Here is an 18,325-nt window from a genome sequence, read left to right on the forward strand (position 1 = left end):
TTTTCCAAACTGAACCTGTAGTATTCACTTAATTTACTACTGGTTTTATTCATATCAGTTTGCAAAGTGATAGGAGCAAAGCCACAAGACAGAAAACAGGGTTCTAATTAAATTTCTACCAGTTTTTCCTTTGACACACAGATGCCTCTGCTCTGGCTGATCCATTCCCATGTGAAACTTGATCTTTCCTCCCTTTATCTTATCCTTTGTCCCTTTATTTTTATCTCATTCTAGATGTGGGAAGTTTTGTTTACTTACTTTAACTGGGCCTGTTCTATCTCTTCTTAGAGATAATAACTTTCTTCCTAGGGCCTCTCTATTTTATTCAATACTGATATTTCATCCACCCACCGGTATTTTACCCACTCATTACTACACATCCACCTCTGATGTATATCCCTGTTTAAGACAGCTGGCATCTTTACATGGTAATTAAAAACGTTCATACATACTTGAGCAAAGGGCTTGGGAAGAATGGGCTAATCTTCTAATACTGGGACTACTGGAATCCTTGGAGAGTTAATAATTCTAGCATTTAGAAAGGCCATATCTCAACAGATGAACTAACTGTTGGGTATTTTCTAATGTGCTATGATTGATGCCCCAAAAGTTAAAATAACAGCTACCACTATAAAGTCCCAGGAACATATAATAGGTACTTCAGCACAATGGTTATGAATACGGACTCTGGAGCTAGACTGCCTGAATTCAACTCTCAGCTCTGCCAATTGCTATACGTGTATAAGCAAATAACTCTCTGTGCCTCAGCTTTCTTATCTATAAACTGGGAATAATAATCATACCAACCTCAAAAAATTGTTGTGAGGATCAATCGAGTTAATACATACAATATGCTTAGTACAGTGCCTTGTATGTAGTAAGCACTCAAAAATTAGCTGCTGTCATTAATTTTTACTAGGAATATACATTTGTTAAGTGAATGAATGATGGTTAGATTTTTACACTTTAGAAAACTGAGGCTAATCAAAGATTCACAGTCATTCTTTAAGTTGTTGTTACTTCACTGTTTTGTACCACATTTCCCTGAAACTTCTATTATAGGTAAAATTTAATTTTATAATTATCTGTTAGTTAAGGAGGGACTTAACAATCTTGGTCCTATCTCATTAGAATATCTCACCAACAGGATTACCATTACAAATACTAGAGGGATAGTAAACTTTCAGAAAAAGTAAACAGAAATTATGAAGACAATCTCCACCCTTTGTCCATTTTTACCATCTGGAAACTGATGAGCTGGAATCACATCTGAGCCAGCAAAGAGTGCCGAAACCTCCGAATGGGTGGCAGGTTTCACTCTGGTAGTCTTCTTCTCCCCTTGTTTCCCTTTGGCCCAGAATCTCATCTTAGCTCTCTGAGGTCTGTTAACAACAACAACAACAAAAAAGTAACAATGGAAATTAGCATGTCCTATTGACAATATCTGTACGTCACTTTAAGTTATATAAACACCTTTCATGTGAATTAATTCATTTAACCTTCATAGTTAAGTTTAGTCATATTTAATCTTCAAGTGTACATTTAAACTTCATCTGGAAGGTAAATGATAGCTTCCTCATCTTGAATACAGAAATAATGAGACTCAGGAATGTTAAAAAAAACCCACCATTTATTTGAGTTGTTATCATGCTCCAGGTACAAGTGCTTATATAGAATTACCTTAATTAACTATAACAACAAGTTGATATTCAAACCATAACCGTTTTTCAGGTGAAAAACTGGTAGCTTAAACATTAGGTAACTTTCCCAAGGTTATACAGCCAGTGAGTAACAAAGTTGAGAATCACACCTACTATGCTCTATATTGCCTCATTAGTGCTTCTATACTGTCTCCCATCATATAAATCAAGGAAACATCCTGAGATAATAACAGTTCACATTTACTGACCATATAGTATGTATCCTAACCTTGTACTAGGAGGCTTACTTGTACATTAATTTGTTGGTTCCTTTATTTTTGAGCATCAACTAGGAGCCAGGCACTATGCCTTACTTATGATGCCTTCTTTTCACAACTACCATGATAAATAGGTATTTTTATCCTAACTTTACACATGAGCAACCTGAGGCTCAGAGGGCTGATGGAGATGGAAGTTAAAATCAGGTCTGTCTGCTTTTGAAGCCCATGTTCTTTTATCCATGCTTCCTTCTTTTTCTAATAGCTTATTACTAATCCTATACATCCATATAGTATAAAGGGAAATTGTTCTACAAGACTTATTACAAATGATAGCATTCTCCTGCCATTCTCATTCCTTTTCTGCTCCCTAGAGCAACCCTTTTGAATTTATTTAACTGATTCTTTTAATATTTACCATACTTATATTGCTATCATATTTATGACCACAAATAATAATTAAGCCTATTCCAACACTCCAGTTCTATACCCTCCACAAACACAGACATCCCCGCAACAGAATATCATAATTTTAGTTAGATCAATATACAGTATTTTCTTTTAGTAGTATTCACTATTTTTTTTACTCTGTAAATAATATTCACAACTGAGACATACAGTACCCTCCATAACCAATATTTTTCTGGAGTTAGTGTTTTGTTTTACATTTGCTCACTTTCCTACATCCAATTCACCTCCAAGTGTCTCCTCATTTATGAGTATCTCCTCTCAACATGTTGAGACATAGTAGGTACACCATCAGTTCCATGTTCTTGAAGAAATCTTTCCCAGAGCCATCTAACCTGCTCTAATCTGGCACGGTTCCCTCAGTGACTGCTGTACAACCATCACTTAAAAAGCTACTTTCACCATCATAATGGAGATGTGTTTTGTCTCTACTGTTTTATGATGACCTGTCTCTTGGTATGGGTCTATTTTCATTCATTATGTTGGGCCCTCAGGGGGTCCTTTCAATCTATAGAAACTCAAGTCCTTCAGTTCCATGAAATTTATTTGAATTACTTTATTTTTACTTTGTCCTATCTTTCCAGAGCTCCTATCAGTGGGTCACTGGATGTCCTGAACTGCTCCTCTAATTTTCCTATCTTTTCTTGTCTCTTCTATCCATTTGTCTTTTGGCTCAACTTTCTGACAGATGTCCTCAACTTTCTTTCTAACTCTTCTGACTTCTTTATGCTATCACAGTTTCAATTTTCAAATACTCTTTTTTATTATGAATGTTTCCCTTTAAAGTATTCTGTTTGGTTTCATGAATGTAGTTATATTTATTTATGCAGAAGGTCTACTGATAGTTGTATTTGTCTGTCTTGAAGTTTTCCTTCCCCTGTATAGTTTATTGCTTCCAAGTTGTATTTTATCAATTAGTTTTAGATTCTTTCACTTCTGATGTCTCCTCAAATGTGTGGTGATCAAAAGTAGGGCATAAACAAGCTTCTTGGAAGGTCTAGTGTGCATTGGTGGGGCTTCCAAACTGTGGTTGTCCTTGTAGGGTTATCTGGCTGGTCCAATTTGTAGGGAGAGCCCCTGATAGAAATATCTTTAGGTCTTTCCATGAGGGTTGGATGGAAGTCCCAAAGACTCTTTGAATCATCTGCTTAGAGGGTATGTGAAACGTGGAAGCAGAATACAGAAAAAAATCTGGGGGATCTTAACATTCAGTATGTAAACATTCATTAAATCTCCCTGTTCCAAATATGTACCCCACCTCAACTGTATCTGGTTACCTCCAAGTGCAGAAATCTTCTGTTTTATCCTTTCCAGAAAATAAATCTCCTGTTTTCTGCTAGGATTGGGGAAGACCAGTCAGCCAGATGCTTCTTTCTCAGTTTTACCCAGTTGGTTTAGGATTCAACTTTCTCCTATCTATAAAGACATTTAAAATTTGTCTATCTACTTTTAGGATTCCACGTTTTTATTATTGCTGTCTCCTGTTTTATTACTGCTGTCTCCTGTTTTATTATTGCTGTCTCCTGTTGTTTTTGTCCTGTATAGGTTTTGATATTTTAGGAGGATGTGGAAATTAAATTTATATAGTTAATCTGCTATCTCCACCTGTATGTTTTTTCTATGTTACATTTTGTTTCCCAAAATTTGATCTCCAGCATAATCTGCTCTAGATTTGGGTTACCTTGGATTATGCCTCTACAGTCATTGAGAAACTGATCTTTAATAGGGTTATGAACCAGATAGATTTCAATGAGATATTCAAATGTTCAGTGAGGGCCCAACTGCCTTATATAACACGGTAAGGGACAAAGACATTTTTTTTTTTTGAGCCTTCTTTTAATTAATTTATTTTTATTTTTGGCTGTGTTGTGTCTTCATTTCTGTGCAAGGGCTTTCTCTAGTTGTGGCAAGCGGGGGCCACTCTTCATCGTGGTGCGCGGGCCTCTCACTGTCATGGCCTCTCCTGTTGCGGAGCACAGGCTCCAGACGCACAGGCTCCAGACGCACAGGCTCAGTAGTTGTGGCTCACGGGCCTAGTTGCTCCACGGCATGTGGGATCTTCCCAGACCAAGGCTGAAACCCATGTCCCCTGCATTAGCAGGCAGACTCTCAACCACTGCTCCACCAGGGAAGCCCAAGACATATTCTTGGTAAATAAAAACTTCATATACTCTCCTAAAGAGAACAGAGTTTTTCCTGAAAGTCTTTTCCAGTTCCATTTGTGAAACACTTAACTCAGAACAGAATCCAAGTCCAAAACTGGAAAATATTTTCAGTCTAATCTGGTCTAATCTCTTTTCTTTTACAACCAAAAATCCTAAGTCATATAATGATGTAAAGACTTTGCCCAAATCACAGTGCTAAACATATAAAAAGACAAAGCTCATTATATATATCTGAATTATTTATGCTACTGTCACACAGTAGGTACTTAGTATTTGTTGAAAAATAAATTTCAAAACTTTCAAAATTGATAGCTATTCTATCAATTATGCTTTTAAAAAGATGCTCAGTATTTAACTATGGTCTATTAGTAAATAAAATTATATTATCCCTATTAACAGTCAGTGTATGCTTTATACCTTATATCTGAATCTGAAGCCTTCTGTCTCACTGCCAACTTCGTAATCTCTCCTTGAGACATGGTCTTATGAAGCTTTGCTTCTTCATCAACTGAGGAAAAACGCTGTGATGTCTGTAATAATTACATATGTAAAGACCTTAAAACCAAGTAATTATATCATAGCACTGTAATTAAAACTCAGGTTATAGAATTATTTGAGAATTACACCTATTAAAAACATTCAAAAATACATTCATATTACTCCGAGATGCATTAAAATAAAAAAACCTACTAAAAACTCCGTTAACTTCATACAGTAATCTGAAGTAAAGAGAACTTGGGTCAATGAAAATGCTAAACAGGACCTACAAGCTCATGTTTTCCAACAATTTAACAAAGAATATCAAGTAGGGTGAAAGAAAAAAAAGAACATCAAGTGGAAAAGTAAGAAAAAAATCAAAACCATCTAAAGATAGAGACAAAAAATCCAGGACCTGATAAATCTAGAATACTAAGCATAGTTTTTCATACCTTCTTTTATTTGTCCCTAAAAAGATGATAATTATTTTTATGGCTAACTTGCTACTATAGATTCTTATATCCAGTTAAGGATTTAAAAGATCTAGAACACAGGAAGATAAGAAAAACTAAAAGACCAAAGAATAAAATATCATTATACTCACTAATGGTCTAAATTATGAACAACTTACATAGCTATAAAAAGGACCTGAATTTCAATTGATAACTCTTGCTCCATTTGTTTACAATGTGCCCCTTTAAAGACAATACCATTTGGAGGACAGAATTTCTTGTTACCTATTCAAGTAATTTTTCTAATATTTCATTTTTATACAGTCATAATCTTTTCTTTAACCTTTTGGTCTGCATGACTATGACCTTATCAACAGAAATAGCAAATATTCTGAGCTGCTAAATTTAAAGAACAGACTTCTGCTTCTGGCCAAGATGGAGTAACAAGAACCTGTTCTATACTCTTGCCTGAAACAACCAAAAACAAAAACAAAAGAAAACAAAAACTTAGACAAAATAATATGAAACAGGGACTTCACTGGTGGTGCAGTGATTAAGAATCCACCTGCCGACAACCGGCTGTTGAGGGTCCTGTCTTCATCAGTGGGGTGACTCCAACAAAAGGCTAGAAGTGTGAACCTCAATACCAGCAGAAGTGGAGACCAGCCGTGTGGCTGACAGGGTCTTCCTGCTCCGGCCGGGTGTCAGGCCTGTGCCTCTGAGGTGGGAAAGCCAAGTTCAGGACATTGATCGACCAGAGACCTCCCAGCTCCACGTAATATCAAATGGCGAAAGCTCTCCCAGAGACTCCATCACAATGCTAAGACCCAGCTACACTCAACAACCAGCAAGCTACAGTGCTGGACACCCTATGCCAAACAACGAGCAAGACAGGAACACAACTCCACCCATTAGAAGAGAGGCTGCCTAAAATCATACTAACGTCGTAGACACTCCAGAACACCAGAAAGACAAGATCCAGCCTCATCCAAGAGAACACAGGCACCAGTCCCCTCCACCAGGAAGCCTACACAACCCACTGAACCAACCTTAGCCACTGGGGACAAACACCAAAAACAACAGGAACTATGAACCTGCAGCCAGCAAAAACGAGACCCCAAGCACAGTAAGTTAAGCAAAATGAGAAGACAGAGAAACACACAGCAGATGAAGGAGCAAGGTAAAAACCCACGAGACCAAACAAATGAAGAGGAAATAGGCAGTCTACCTGAAAAAGAATTCAGAGTAAGGATAGTAAAGATGATCCAAAATCTTGGAAACAGAATGGAGAAAATACAAGAAACATTTAACAACAACGTAAAAGGACTAAAGAGCAAACAAACAATGATGAACAACACCATAAATGAAATGAACAATTCTAGAGATGGAATCAATGGCAGAATAACTGAGGCAGAAGAATGGATAAGTGAACTGGAAGATAAAATAGTGGAAATCACTACTGCAGAGCAGAATAAAGAAAAAAGAATGAAAAGGATTGAGCACAATCTTAGAGATCTCTGGGACAACATTAAATGCACCAATGTTTGAATTATAGGGGTCCCAGAAGAAGAGAAAAAGAAAGGGACTGAGAAAGTATTTGAAGACATTATCATTGAAAACTTCCCTAATATGGGAAAGGAAATAGTCAATCAAGTTCAGGAAGCACAGAGACTCCCATACAGGATAAATCCAAGGAGAAACACACCAAGACACATATTAATAAAACTATCAAAAATTAAATACAAAGAAAAAATATTAAAAGCAGAAAGGGAAAAACAACAAATAACATACTAGGGAAACCCCATAAGGTTAACAGCTGATCTTTCAAAAGAAACTCTGCAAGCCAGAAGGAAGTGACAACACATATTTAAAGTGAGGAAAGGGAAAAACCTACAGCCAAGATTACTCTACCCAGCAAGGATCTCATTCAGATTCGACGGAAAAATTAAAACCTTTACAGACAAGCAAAAGTTAAGAGAATTCAGCACTACCAAACCAGCTTTACAACAAATACTAAAGGAATTTCTAGGCAGGAAACAAAAGAGAAGGAACAGACCTACAAAAACAACCCCAAAACAATTAAGAAAATGGTAATAGGAACATACATATCAATAATTACCTTAAACGTAAATGGGTTAAATGCTCCCACCAAAAGACACAGACTGGCTGAATGGATACAAAAACAAGACCCACATATATGCTGTCTACAAGAGACCCACTTCAGACCTAGGGACACATACAGACTGAAAGTGAGGGGATGGAAAAAGATATACCATGCAAATGGAAATCAAAAGAAAGCTGGAGTAGCAATACTCATATCAGACAAAATAGACTTTAAAATAAAGACTTTTACAAGAGACAAAGAAGGACACTACATAATGATCAAGGGATCAATCGAAGAAGAAGATATAACAATTGTAAATATTTTTGCACCCACCATAGCAACACCTCAATACATAAGGCAAATGCTAACAGCCATAAAAGGGGAAATCGACAGTAACACAAACATAGTAGGGGACTTTAACACCCCACTTTCACCAAAGGACATATCATCCAAAATGAAACTAAGTAAGGAAACACAAACTTTAAATGATAAATTAAACAAGATGGACTTAATGGAATTTATAGGACATTCCATTCAAAAACAACAGAATACACTTGCTTCTCAAGTGCTCATGGAACATTCTCCAGGATGGATGATATCTTGGGTCATAAATCAAGCCTTGGTAAATTTGAGAAAATTGGTATCATATCAAGTACCTTCTGCAACCACAACACTATGAGACTAGATATCAATTACAGGAAAAAAATCTGTGAAAAATACAAACACATGGAGGCTAAACAATACACTACTAAATAACCAAGAGATCACTGAATAAATCAAAGAGAAAGTCAAAAAATACCTAGAAACAAATGACAATGAAAACACAACGACCCAAAATCTATGGGATGAGGAAAGGAACCAAGATGGCAGAGTAGAAGGACGTGCTCTCACTCCCTCTTGCGAGAACACCAGAATCACAACTAGCTGCTGGACAGTCATTGACAGGAAGACACTGGAACTCACCAAACAAGATACTCCACATCCAAAGACAAAAGAGAAGCCACAATGAGATGGTAGGAGGGGGGCAATCACAGTAAAATCAAATCCCATAACTGCTGGGTGGGTGACTCACAAACTGGAGAACACTTATAACACAGAAGTCCACCCACTGTAGTGAAGGTTCTGAGCCCCATGTCAGGCTTCCCAACCTGGGGGCCCGGCAACGGGAGGAATTCCTAGAGAATCAGACTTTGAAGCCTAGTGAGAATTGACTACAGGACTTCGACAGGACTGGGGGAAACAGAGACTCCACTCATGGAGGGCACACATAAAGTAGTGTGCGCATCGGGACCCAAGGGAAGGAGCAGTGAGCCCAGGGAAGACTGAACCAGACCTACCTGCTAGTGTTGGAGGGTCTCCTGCAGAGGCAGGGGTGGGGACAAGGACACTGACAGCAGAAGTTCTGGGAAGTACTCCTTGGAGTGAGCCCTCCCAGAGTCTGTCATTAGCCCCACCAAAGAGCCCAGGTAGGCTCCAGTGTTGGGTTGCCTCAGGCCAAACAACCAACAGGGAGGGAACCCAGACCCACCCATCAACAGTCAAGTAGATTAAAGTTTTACTGAGCTCTGCCCAACAGAGCAACAGTCAGCTCTACCCACCACCAGTCCCTCCCATCAAGCCTCTTAGATAGCCTCATCCACCAGAGGGGAGACAGCAGAAGCAAGAAGAACTACAACCCTGCAGCCTGTGGAACAAAAACCACATTCACAGAAAGACAGACAAGATGAAAAGGCAGAGGGCTATGTACCAGAGGAAGGGACAAGATAACACCCCAGAAAAACAACTAAATGAAGTGGAGATGGGCAATCTTCCAGAAAAAGAATTCAGAATAATGATAGTGAAGATGATCCAGGACCTCGGAAAAATAATGGATGCAAAGATCGAGAAGATGCAAGAAATGTTTAACAAAGACCTAGAAGAATTAAAGAACAAACAAACAGAGATGAACAATACAATAACTGAAATGAAAACTACACTAGAAGGAATCAATAGCAGAATAACTGAGGCAGAAGAATGGATAAGTGACCTGGAAGACAAAATGGTGGAATTCACTGCTGTGGAACAGAATAAAGAAGAAAGAATGAAAAGAAATGAAGACAGCCTAAGAGACCTCTGGGACAACATTAAACACAATAACATTCGCATTATAGAGGTCCCAGAAGGAGAAGAGAGAGAGAAAGGACCCAAGAAAATATTTGAAGAGATTATAGTCGAAAACTTCCCTAACATGGGAAAGGACATAGGCACCCAAGTCCAGTAAGTGCAAGTCCCATAAAGGATAAACACAAGGAGAAACACGCCAAGAAACACAGTAATCAAATTGTCAAAAATTAAAGACAAAGAAAAATTATTGAAAGCAGCAAGGGAAAAACGAAAAATAACTTACAAGGGAACTCCCATAAGGTTAACAGCTGATTTCTCAGCAGAAACTCTACAAGCCAGAAGGGAGTGGCATGATATACTTAAAGTGATGAAAGGGAAGAACCTACAACCAAGATTACTCTACCCTGCAAGGATCTCATAGAGATTCGATGGAGAAATCAAAAGCTTTACAGACAAGAAAAAGCTAAGAGAATTCAGAACCACCAAACCAGCTCTACAACAAATGCTAAAGGAACTTCTTTAAGTGGGAAACACAAGAGAAGAAAAGGATCTACAAAAACAAATCCAAAACAATTAAGAAAATGGTCATAGGAACATACATATCGATTATTACCTTAAACGTGAATGGATTAAATGCTCCAACCAAAAGACACAGGCTTGCTGAATGGATACAAAAACAAGACCCACCTATATGCTGTCTACAAGAGACCCACTTCAGACCTAGGGACACATACAGACTGAAAGTGAGGGGATGGAAAAAGATATTCCATGCAAATGGAAATCAAAAGAAAGCTGGAGTAGCTACACTCATATCAGATAAAATAGACATTAAAATAAAGATTGTTACAAGAGACAAGGAAGGACACTACATAATGATCAAGGGATCAATCCAAGAAGAGGATAGAACAATTATAAATATATACGCACCCAACATAGGAACACCTCAATACTAAGGCAAATGCTAACAGTTATAAAAGAGGAAATCGACAGTAACACAATAATAGTGGGAGACTTTAACACCTCACTTACACCAATGGACAGGTCATCCAAAATGAAAATAAATAAGGAAACACAAGCTTTAAATGATACATTAAACAAGATGGACTTAATTGATATTTATAGGACATTCCATCCTAAAACAACAGAATACACATTCTTCTCAAGTGCTCATGGAACATTCTCCAGGATAGATCGTATCTTGGGTCACAAATCAAGACTTGGTAAATTTAAGAAAATTGAAATCGTATCAAGCATCTTTTCCAACCACAACACTATGAGACTAGATATCAATTACAGGAAAAGATCTGTAAAAAGTACAAACACATGAAGGCTAAACAGTACACTACTTAATAACCAAGTGATCACTGAAGAAATCAAAGAGAAAATCAAAAAATACCTAGAAACAAATGACAATGGAGACACGCTGACCCAAAATCTATAGGATGCATCAAAAGCAGTTCTAAGAGGGAAGTTTATAGCAATATAATCCTACCTTAAGAAACAGGAAACATCTCAAATAAACCTAACCTTGCACCTAAAGCAACTAGAGAAAGAAGAAAAAAAAAACCAAAGTTAGCAGAAGGAAAGAAACCATAAACATCAGATCAGAAATAAATGAAAAAGAAATGAAGGAAACGATAGCAAAGATCAATAAAACTAAGAGCTGGTTCTTTGAAAAGATAAAAAAAATTGATAAACCATTAGCCAGACTCATCAAGAAAAAAAGGGAGAAGATTCAATTCAACAGAATTAGAAATGAAAAAGGAGAAGTAACAACTGACACTGCAGAAATACAAAGAATCATGAGAGATTACTACAAGCAACTCTATGCCAATAAAATGGACAACCTGGAAGGAATGGACAAATTCTTAGAAATGCACAACCTACCGAGTGAACCAGGAAGAAATAGAAAATATGAACAGACCAATCACAAGCACTGAAATTGAAACTGTGATTAAAAATCTTCCAACAGACAAAAGCCTAGGACCAGATGGCTTCAGAGGCGAATTCTATCAAACATTTAGAGAAGAACTAACACCTATCCTTCTCAAACTCTTCCAAAACGTAGCAGAGGGAGGACCACTCCCAAACTCATTCTACGAGGCCACCATCACCCTGATACCAAAACCAGACAAAGATGTCACAAAGAAAGAAAACTACAGGCCAATATCACTGATGAACATGATGCAAAAATCCTCAACAAAATACTATCAAACAGAATCCAACAGCACATTAAAAGGATCATATACCGTGATCAAGTGGGGTTTATTCCAGGAATGCAAGGATTCTTCAATATATGCAAATCAATCAATGCGATAAACCATATTAACAAACTGAAGAAGAAAAATCTTATGATCATCTCAAGAGACGCAGAGAAAGCTTTCGACAAAATTCAACACCCATTTATGATAAAAACCCTCTAGAAAGCAGGCATAGAGGGAAGTTACCTCAACATAATAAAGGCCATATATGACAAACCCACAGCCAACATCATTCTCAATGGTGAAGAACTGAAAACTTTCCACTAAGATCAGGAACAAGACACGGTTGCCCACTCTCACCACTCTTATTCAACATAGTTTTGGAAGTTTTAGCCACAGCAATCAGAGAAGAAAAAGAAATAAAAGGCATCCAAATAGGAAAAGAAGAAGTAAAGCTGTCACTGTTTGAAGATGACATGATACTATACATAGAGAAACCTAAAGATGCTACCAGAAAACTACTAGAGCTAATCAATGAATTTGGCAAAGTAGCGGGATACAAAATTAATGCGCAGAAATCTCTTGCACTCCTATACACTAATGACGAAAATTCTGAAAGAGAAATTAAGGAAACACTCCTATTTACCACTGCAACAAAAAGAATAGAATACCTAGGAATAAACCTATGTAAGGAGACACAAGACCTGTATGTAGAAAACTATAAGACACTGATGAAAGAAAATGAAGATGATACAAACAGATGGAGAGATATACCATGTTCTTGGATTGGAAGAAGCAACATTGTGAAAATGACTCTACTACCCAAAGCAATCTACAGATTCAATGCAATCCCTATCAAACTGCCACTGGCATTTTTCATAGAACTAGAACAAAAAATTTCACAATTTGTAGGGAAACACAAAAGACCCTGAATAGCCAAAGCAGTCTTGAGAAAGAAAAACAGAGCTAGAGGAATCAGGCTCCCTGCCTTCAGACTATACTATAAAGCTACAGTAATCAAGACAGTATGGTACTGGCACAAAAACAGAAATACAGATCAATGGAACAAGATAGAAAGTCCAGAGGTAAACCCATGCACATGTGGTCACCTTATTTTTGGTAATGGAGGAAAGGATATACAATGGAGAAAAGACAGCCTCTTCTATAAGTGGGGCTGGGACAACTGGACAGGTACATGTTAAACTATGAAATTAGAACACTTCCTAACACCATACACAAAAATAAACTCAAAATGGATTAAAGACCTAAATGTAAGGCCAGACACTATAAAACTGTTAGAGGAAAACATAAGTGGAACACTCTATGACATAAATCACAGCAAGACCTTTTTTGATCCACCTCCTAGAGTAATGGAAACAAAAATAAAAATAAACAAGTGGGACCTAATAAATTTAAAAGCTTTTGCACAGCAAAGGAAACCATGAACAAGATGAAAAGACAACCCTCAGAATGGGAGAAAATATTTGCAAATGAAGCAATTGACAAAGGATTAATCTCCAAAATTTACAAGCAGCTCATGCAGTTTAATATCAAGAAAACAAACAACCCAATCCAAAAATGGGCAGAAGACCTAAATAGACATTTCTCCAAAGAAGATATACAGTTTGCCAACAAACACATGAAAGGATGCTCAACATCACTAATCATTAGAGAAATGCAAATCAAAACTACAATGAGGTATCACCCCACACCAGTCAGAATGGCCATCATCAAAAAATCTACAAACAATAAATGCTGGAGAGGGTGTGGAGAAAAGGGAACCCTCTTGCAGTATTGGTGGGAATGTAAACTGATACAGCCACTATGGAGAACAGTATGGAGGTTCTTAAAAAACTAAAAATAGAACTACCATATGACCCAGATATCACATTACTGGGCTTATACCCTGAGAAAACCATAATGCAAAAAGAGTCATGTACCACAGTGTTCACTGCAGCTCTATTTACAATAGCCAGGACATGGAAGCAACCTAAGTGCCTATCAACAGATGAATGGATAAAGAAGATGTGGCACATATATACAATGGAATATTGGAATATTACTCAGCCATAAAAAGAAATTAAATTGAGTTATTTGTAGTGAGGTGGATGGACCTAGAGTTTGTCATACACAGTGAAGTCAGAAAGAGAAAAACAAATAGCGTATGCTAACACATATATACGAAATCTAAAAAAAAAGAGAAAACGTCATGAAGAACCTAGGGCAAGACGGGAATAAAGACGCAGACCTACTAGAGAATGGACTTGGACACATGGGGAGGGGGAAAGGTAAGCTGGGATAAAGTGAGAGAGTGGTAGTGTATATATGGGCATATATACACTACCAAATGTAAAATATCGATAGCTAGTGGGAAGCAGTCACATAGCACAGGGAGGTCAGCTCGGTGTTTTGTGACCAGATAGAATGGTGGGATAGGGAGGGTGGGAGGGAGGGAGATGCAAGCAGGAAGAGATATGGGTATATATGTATATGTATAACTGATTCGTTTTGTTATAAAGCAGAACCTAACACACCACTGCCAAGCAATTATACTCCAATAAAAATGTTTAAAAAAAAAGATGTTACACATATATACAATGGAATATTACTCAGCCATAAAAAGAAATGAAATTCAGTCATTTGTCGTGAGGTGGATGGACCTAGAGACTGTCATACAGAGTGAAGTCAGAAAGAGAAAAACAAATAGCGTATGCTAACACATATATACGGAATCTAAAAAAAAAAAACATGGATCTGAAGAACCTAGGGGCAGGACAGGAATAAAGACGCAGACATAGAGAATTGACTTGAGGACACAGGGAGGGGAAGGGTAAGCTGGGACAAAGTGAGAGAGTGGCATGGATATATACACCACCAAACGTAAAATAGCTAGCTAGTGGAAAGGAGCCACATAGCACAGGGAGATCAGCTCAGTGCTTTGTGACCACCTAGAGGGGTGGGATAGGGAGGGTGGTGGGAGACACAAGAGGGAGGAGATATGTGGATATATGTATATGTATAGCCGATTCACTTTGTTATAAAGCAGAAACTAACACACCATTGTAAAGCAATTATACTGCAAAAGAAATGTTAAAAAAAACAAAAAAAAAGAATCCACCTGCCAATGCAGGTGACATGGGTTCAATCCCTGGTCCAGGAAGATCCCACATGCTGCGGAGCAACTAAGCTCATGCGCCACAACTACCGAGCCTGCAGTCTAGAGCCCGTGAGCTACAACTACTGAGCCTGTGTGCTGCAACTACGGAAGCCCACGTGCTTAGAGCCTGTGCTCTGCAGCAAGAGAAGCCACCATTATGAAAAGCCCACGCACTGCAACGAGGAGTAGCCCCCACTCGCCACAACTAGAGAAAGCCCAAGTGCAGCAATGCAGACCCAATGCAGCCAAAAAAGAAGAAACAGCAGCTATCAAGATAATGAACAGTTAACCCTGAGAGAGCAAAAACTGGGTAGAAATGAAAGTAGAGTTGAATGAACTCATGAAAGAAATAAAAAGACAGTAAAGGTCTTTGGTGGCACAGTGGTTGGGAGTCTGCCTGCCAGTGCAGGGGATGTGGGTTCAGTCCCTGGTCCGGGAGGATCCCACGTGCTGCGGAGCAGCTGTGCCCGGGCAGCACAGCTGTTGAGCCTGCGCTCTGTGAGCCACAGCTGCCGAGCCCACGTGCCACAACTGCTGAGGCACAACTGTGTGGCTGGAGCCTGTGCTCTGCGGCTGGAGAGGCCACCGTGGTGCGAGGCCCCTACTTGCTGTGACTGGAGAAGGCCTGCGTGCAGCAGCTAGGACACAGCAATCAATCAATTAATAAGAAAGTGAAATGAAGATTAACTTATGAGACGCCTAAGGGAGAAAAAGCACAAATGGAAAATTTAAAGGGGACAAAAGCAGGAAGATAACAAAAAAATATAAAATGATATAAAGAAACAAGGAAAAATGGTCAGAGAGAAGGTAGTTGAAATGGACGATAGGAAAAGAAAAATACTTGTTTGTAATTGCAATCCCTAAACAAGAAGAACAAAACAACAGAACACAATATTTAAAACTATCATCCAGTAAAACTTTTCAAAAATAAGGCAAGACCAGAATTTACACATTGACAGAGTCCTGCAGATATACAGGATAATTAATCTGTAATGATCGATTTAAAGACATATCTTAAACTTTAAATATAAAGAAGAAACTCTGAAGGCATGCAAGTAAAAACATCAAATAACTTATAAGGGCAAGAGATTTAGACTGGTAACAGACTTACCAACAGTAACAAATAAAGTAAGACAACAATAAAATAGCACTTTCAAAAAACTCAGAGAAAGAAAATATGAATCAAGGACTTTATATGTAGCCAAGATGTCCCTTCAAACATCAAGGCCATAGAAAGATCTTGGGGAATTCCATATTGATGGCCCTTCGTAAGTAATCTACTAAGGGGAAGAGCTTCATCCAACCAAGAGATAAACAGGGAAACTTCTGCAAAATATTTGAAGTGATAATTAATACATTTAATAATAGATCAAAAACAAAGGTAGGGACTACAGTGAAAGAATCATATATAAAATTACATGTTCTGACAAAGTAGAAATAAAAGCCTAAAAAATAGGAGTAGAAGGGAATAGAGACTAGAATAATTCATCAACAGTTGTGTCACAATAGGTGAGAATTAATATTATTTATTTTAAAATGACTAATTAGAGTATAATTGGTTAAATTAAAAAATATTAAAGGCATTTTTAAAAGTTATATATAAAGGTAAACAATCAACAGAACAAGAACACAACCTCTCCTAAACATCAAAAGAAATTAAAAAAATAAAAGATCAAAGAAAAGTAACATAAACACAGAAAATTTAACATAATAATAACAAAATTATAAGAAAGAGTGGAGAATTAATCTATCAGTTACATTAATAAATATGGATAGATTTAACTCACCTATTAAGGAAAAATTTTTTAATTTGGCTCACAAAGCAGGGCCCAACTATACTGCACAAAAAAACACACCTCTAAACAAAAGGATCCAGAAAAGCTAAAACTAAAGGGGTGAGCAAAAGTATTCTAGGCAAGTGGAAATAATAAGAAAACAGAGGCTGTGATATTATTATTTATGTAGGATTCAAGCAAAAAACATGGAATCTGACAAAGGACACTTCTTAATACTAAAAGCCACAATTCACAATGAATAACAGGAGACGTTAACACATTCTGTATAAGACAGATCAAAAATAATAAGGACGTAGAAGGCAAACAACGTAATTAATAAGGTAGAGCTTACAGATACATATTGAAATTTTATACTCTGAATAGAGAATATACCTTCTTATCAAATACACGTTCAACAAATAACAAGTATTGGCAAGGATGTGGATAAAAGGGAACCCTCGTTCACTGTTGGTGGGAATGTAAATTGGTATGGCCACTATGGAAAACAATATGGAGGTTCCTCAAAAAATTAAAAATAGAACTATGATATGATCCAGCAATTCCACTTCTGGGTATTTATCCAAAGGAAAAAAACCACACTAACATAAGATATATGCACTCCAGTGTCCACTGAAGTATTATTTACAATAGACAAGCTATAGAAGCAACCTAAGTGCCCATCAATAGATGACTGGATAAAAAAGACGTGGTATATATAAACAGTGGAATATTACTAAGCCATTAAAAAAATTAATTATTGTCATGTGAGACAACATGTACGGATCTAGAAGGTATTATGCTAACTGAAATAAGTCAGTCAAAGACAAAAACTGCATGATCTCACTCATATGCAGAATCGAAAAAACAAAACAAACAAACTGAACAAAATGAAAACAGACTCATAGATACAGAGAACAAATGGGTGGTTGCCAGAAGGGAGGGGGGTAGGAGAGGTGGGCGAAATATGTGTAGGGGATTAAGAGGTACAAACCTCCAGTTTAATAGTAAGCAAGTCATGGGGATGTATATACAGCATAAGGAATATGGTCAGTAATATTATAATAACTTTGTATGGGGACAGATGGTTACGAGACTTATCATGGTGATCATTTCATAATGTATGCAAATGTCAAGTCATTACATAGTATATCCAAAAGTAACATAATATTGTATGTCAACTATATTTCAATTTAAAAAATGCACATGGTACATTCACAAAAACTGATCATATACTAAGTAATGAAGAAAATACCAGTAAATTTGATCAAACAGAAGCATCATAAAGTCTTTCATCAGAATACAATAAAACTAGAAACTAACAAAAATTAAAAAACAAAAAAGGCTCTTCATCTGAAAACTCAAAAATTTTTATTAAACAAGTTTTGGGTAAAAAAACTAAAATTACAGATTTTCTTAAAAAATAATAAATCCTTTACATATTAGAGTAAACAAGATACATCTGAAGTGTGATCAGAGGAAAAACCATAGCCTTACAAACCTGTATC

The 18,325-nt window shown here is 37.2% G+C and overlaps 1 protein-coding gene across 11 annotated transcripts in view; it reads right to left on the reverse strand.

The window, feature by feature from the left end:
• Positions 1 to 18,325, reverse strand: part of MYO9A (myosin IXA) — a 268,571-nt gene that overhangs the window by 59,929 nt on the left and 190,317 nt on the right. For all 11 annotated transcript variants that reach the window (XM_033851931.2, XM_033851933.2, XM_033851934.2 and 8 more), the window contains 2 exons: positions 4,969 to 5,081; positions 1,240 to 1,382 (listed from right to left, as the gene is read on the reverse strand). In XM_033851931.2, coding sequence (XP_033707822.1) covers positions 1,240 to 1,382; positions 4,969 to 5,081 — 256 coding nt within the window. The remainder of the gene's footprint in view (positions 1 to 1,239; positions 1,383 to 4,968; positions 5,082 to 18,325) is intronic.

This window comes from Tursiops truncatus, chromosome 2 (assembly GCF_011762595.2).
Source record: "Tursiops truncatus isolate mTurTru1 chromosome 2, mTurTru1.mat.Y, whole genome shotgun sequence".
NCBI classification, from domain to species: domain Eukaryota; kingdom Metazoa; phylum Chordata; class Mammalia; order Artiodactyla; family Delphinidae; genus Tursiops; species Tursiops truncatus.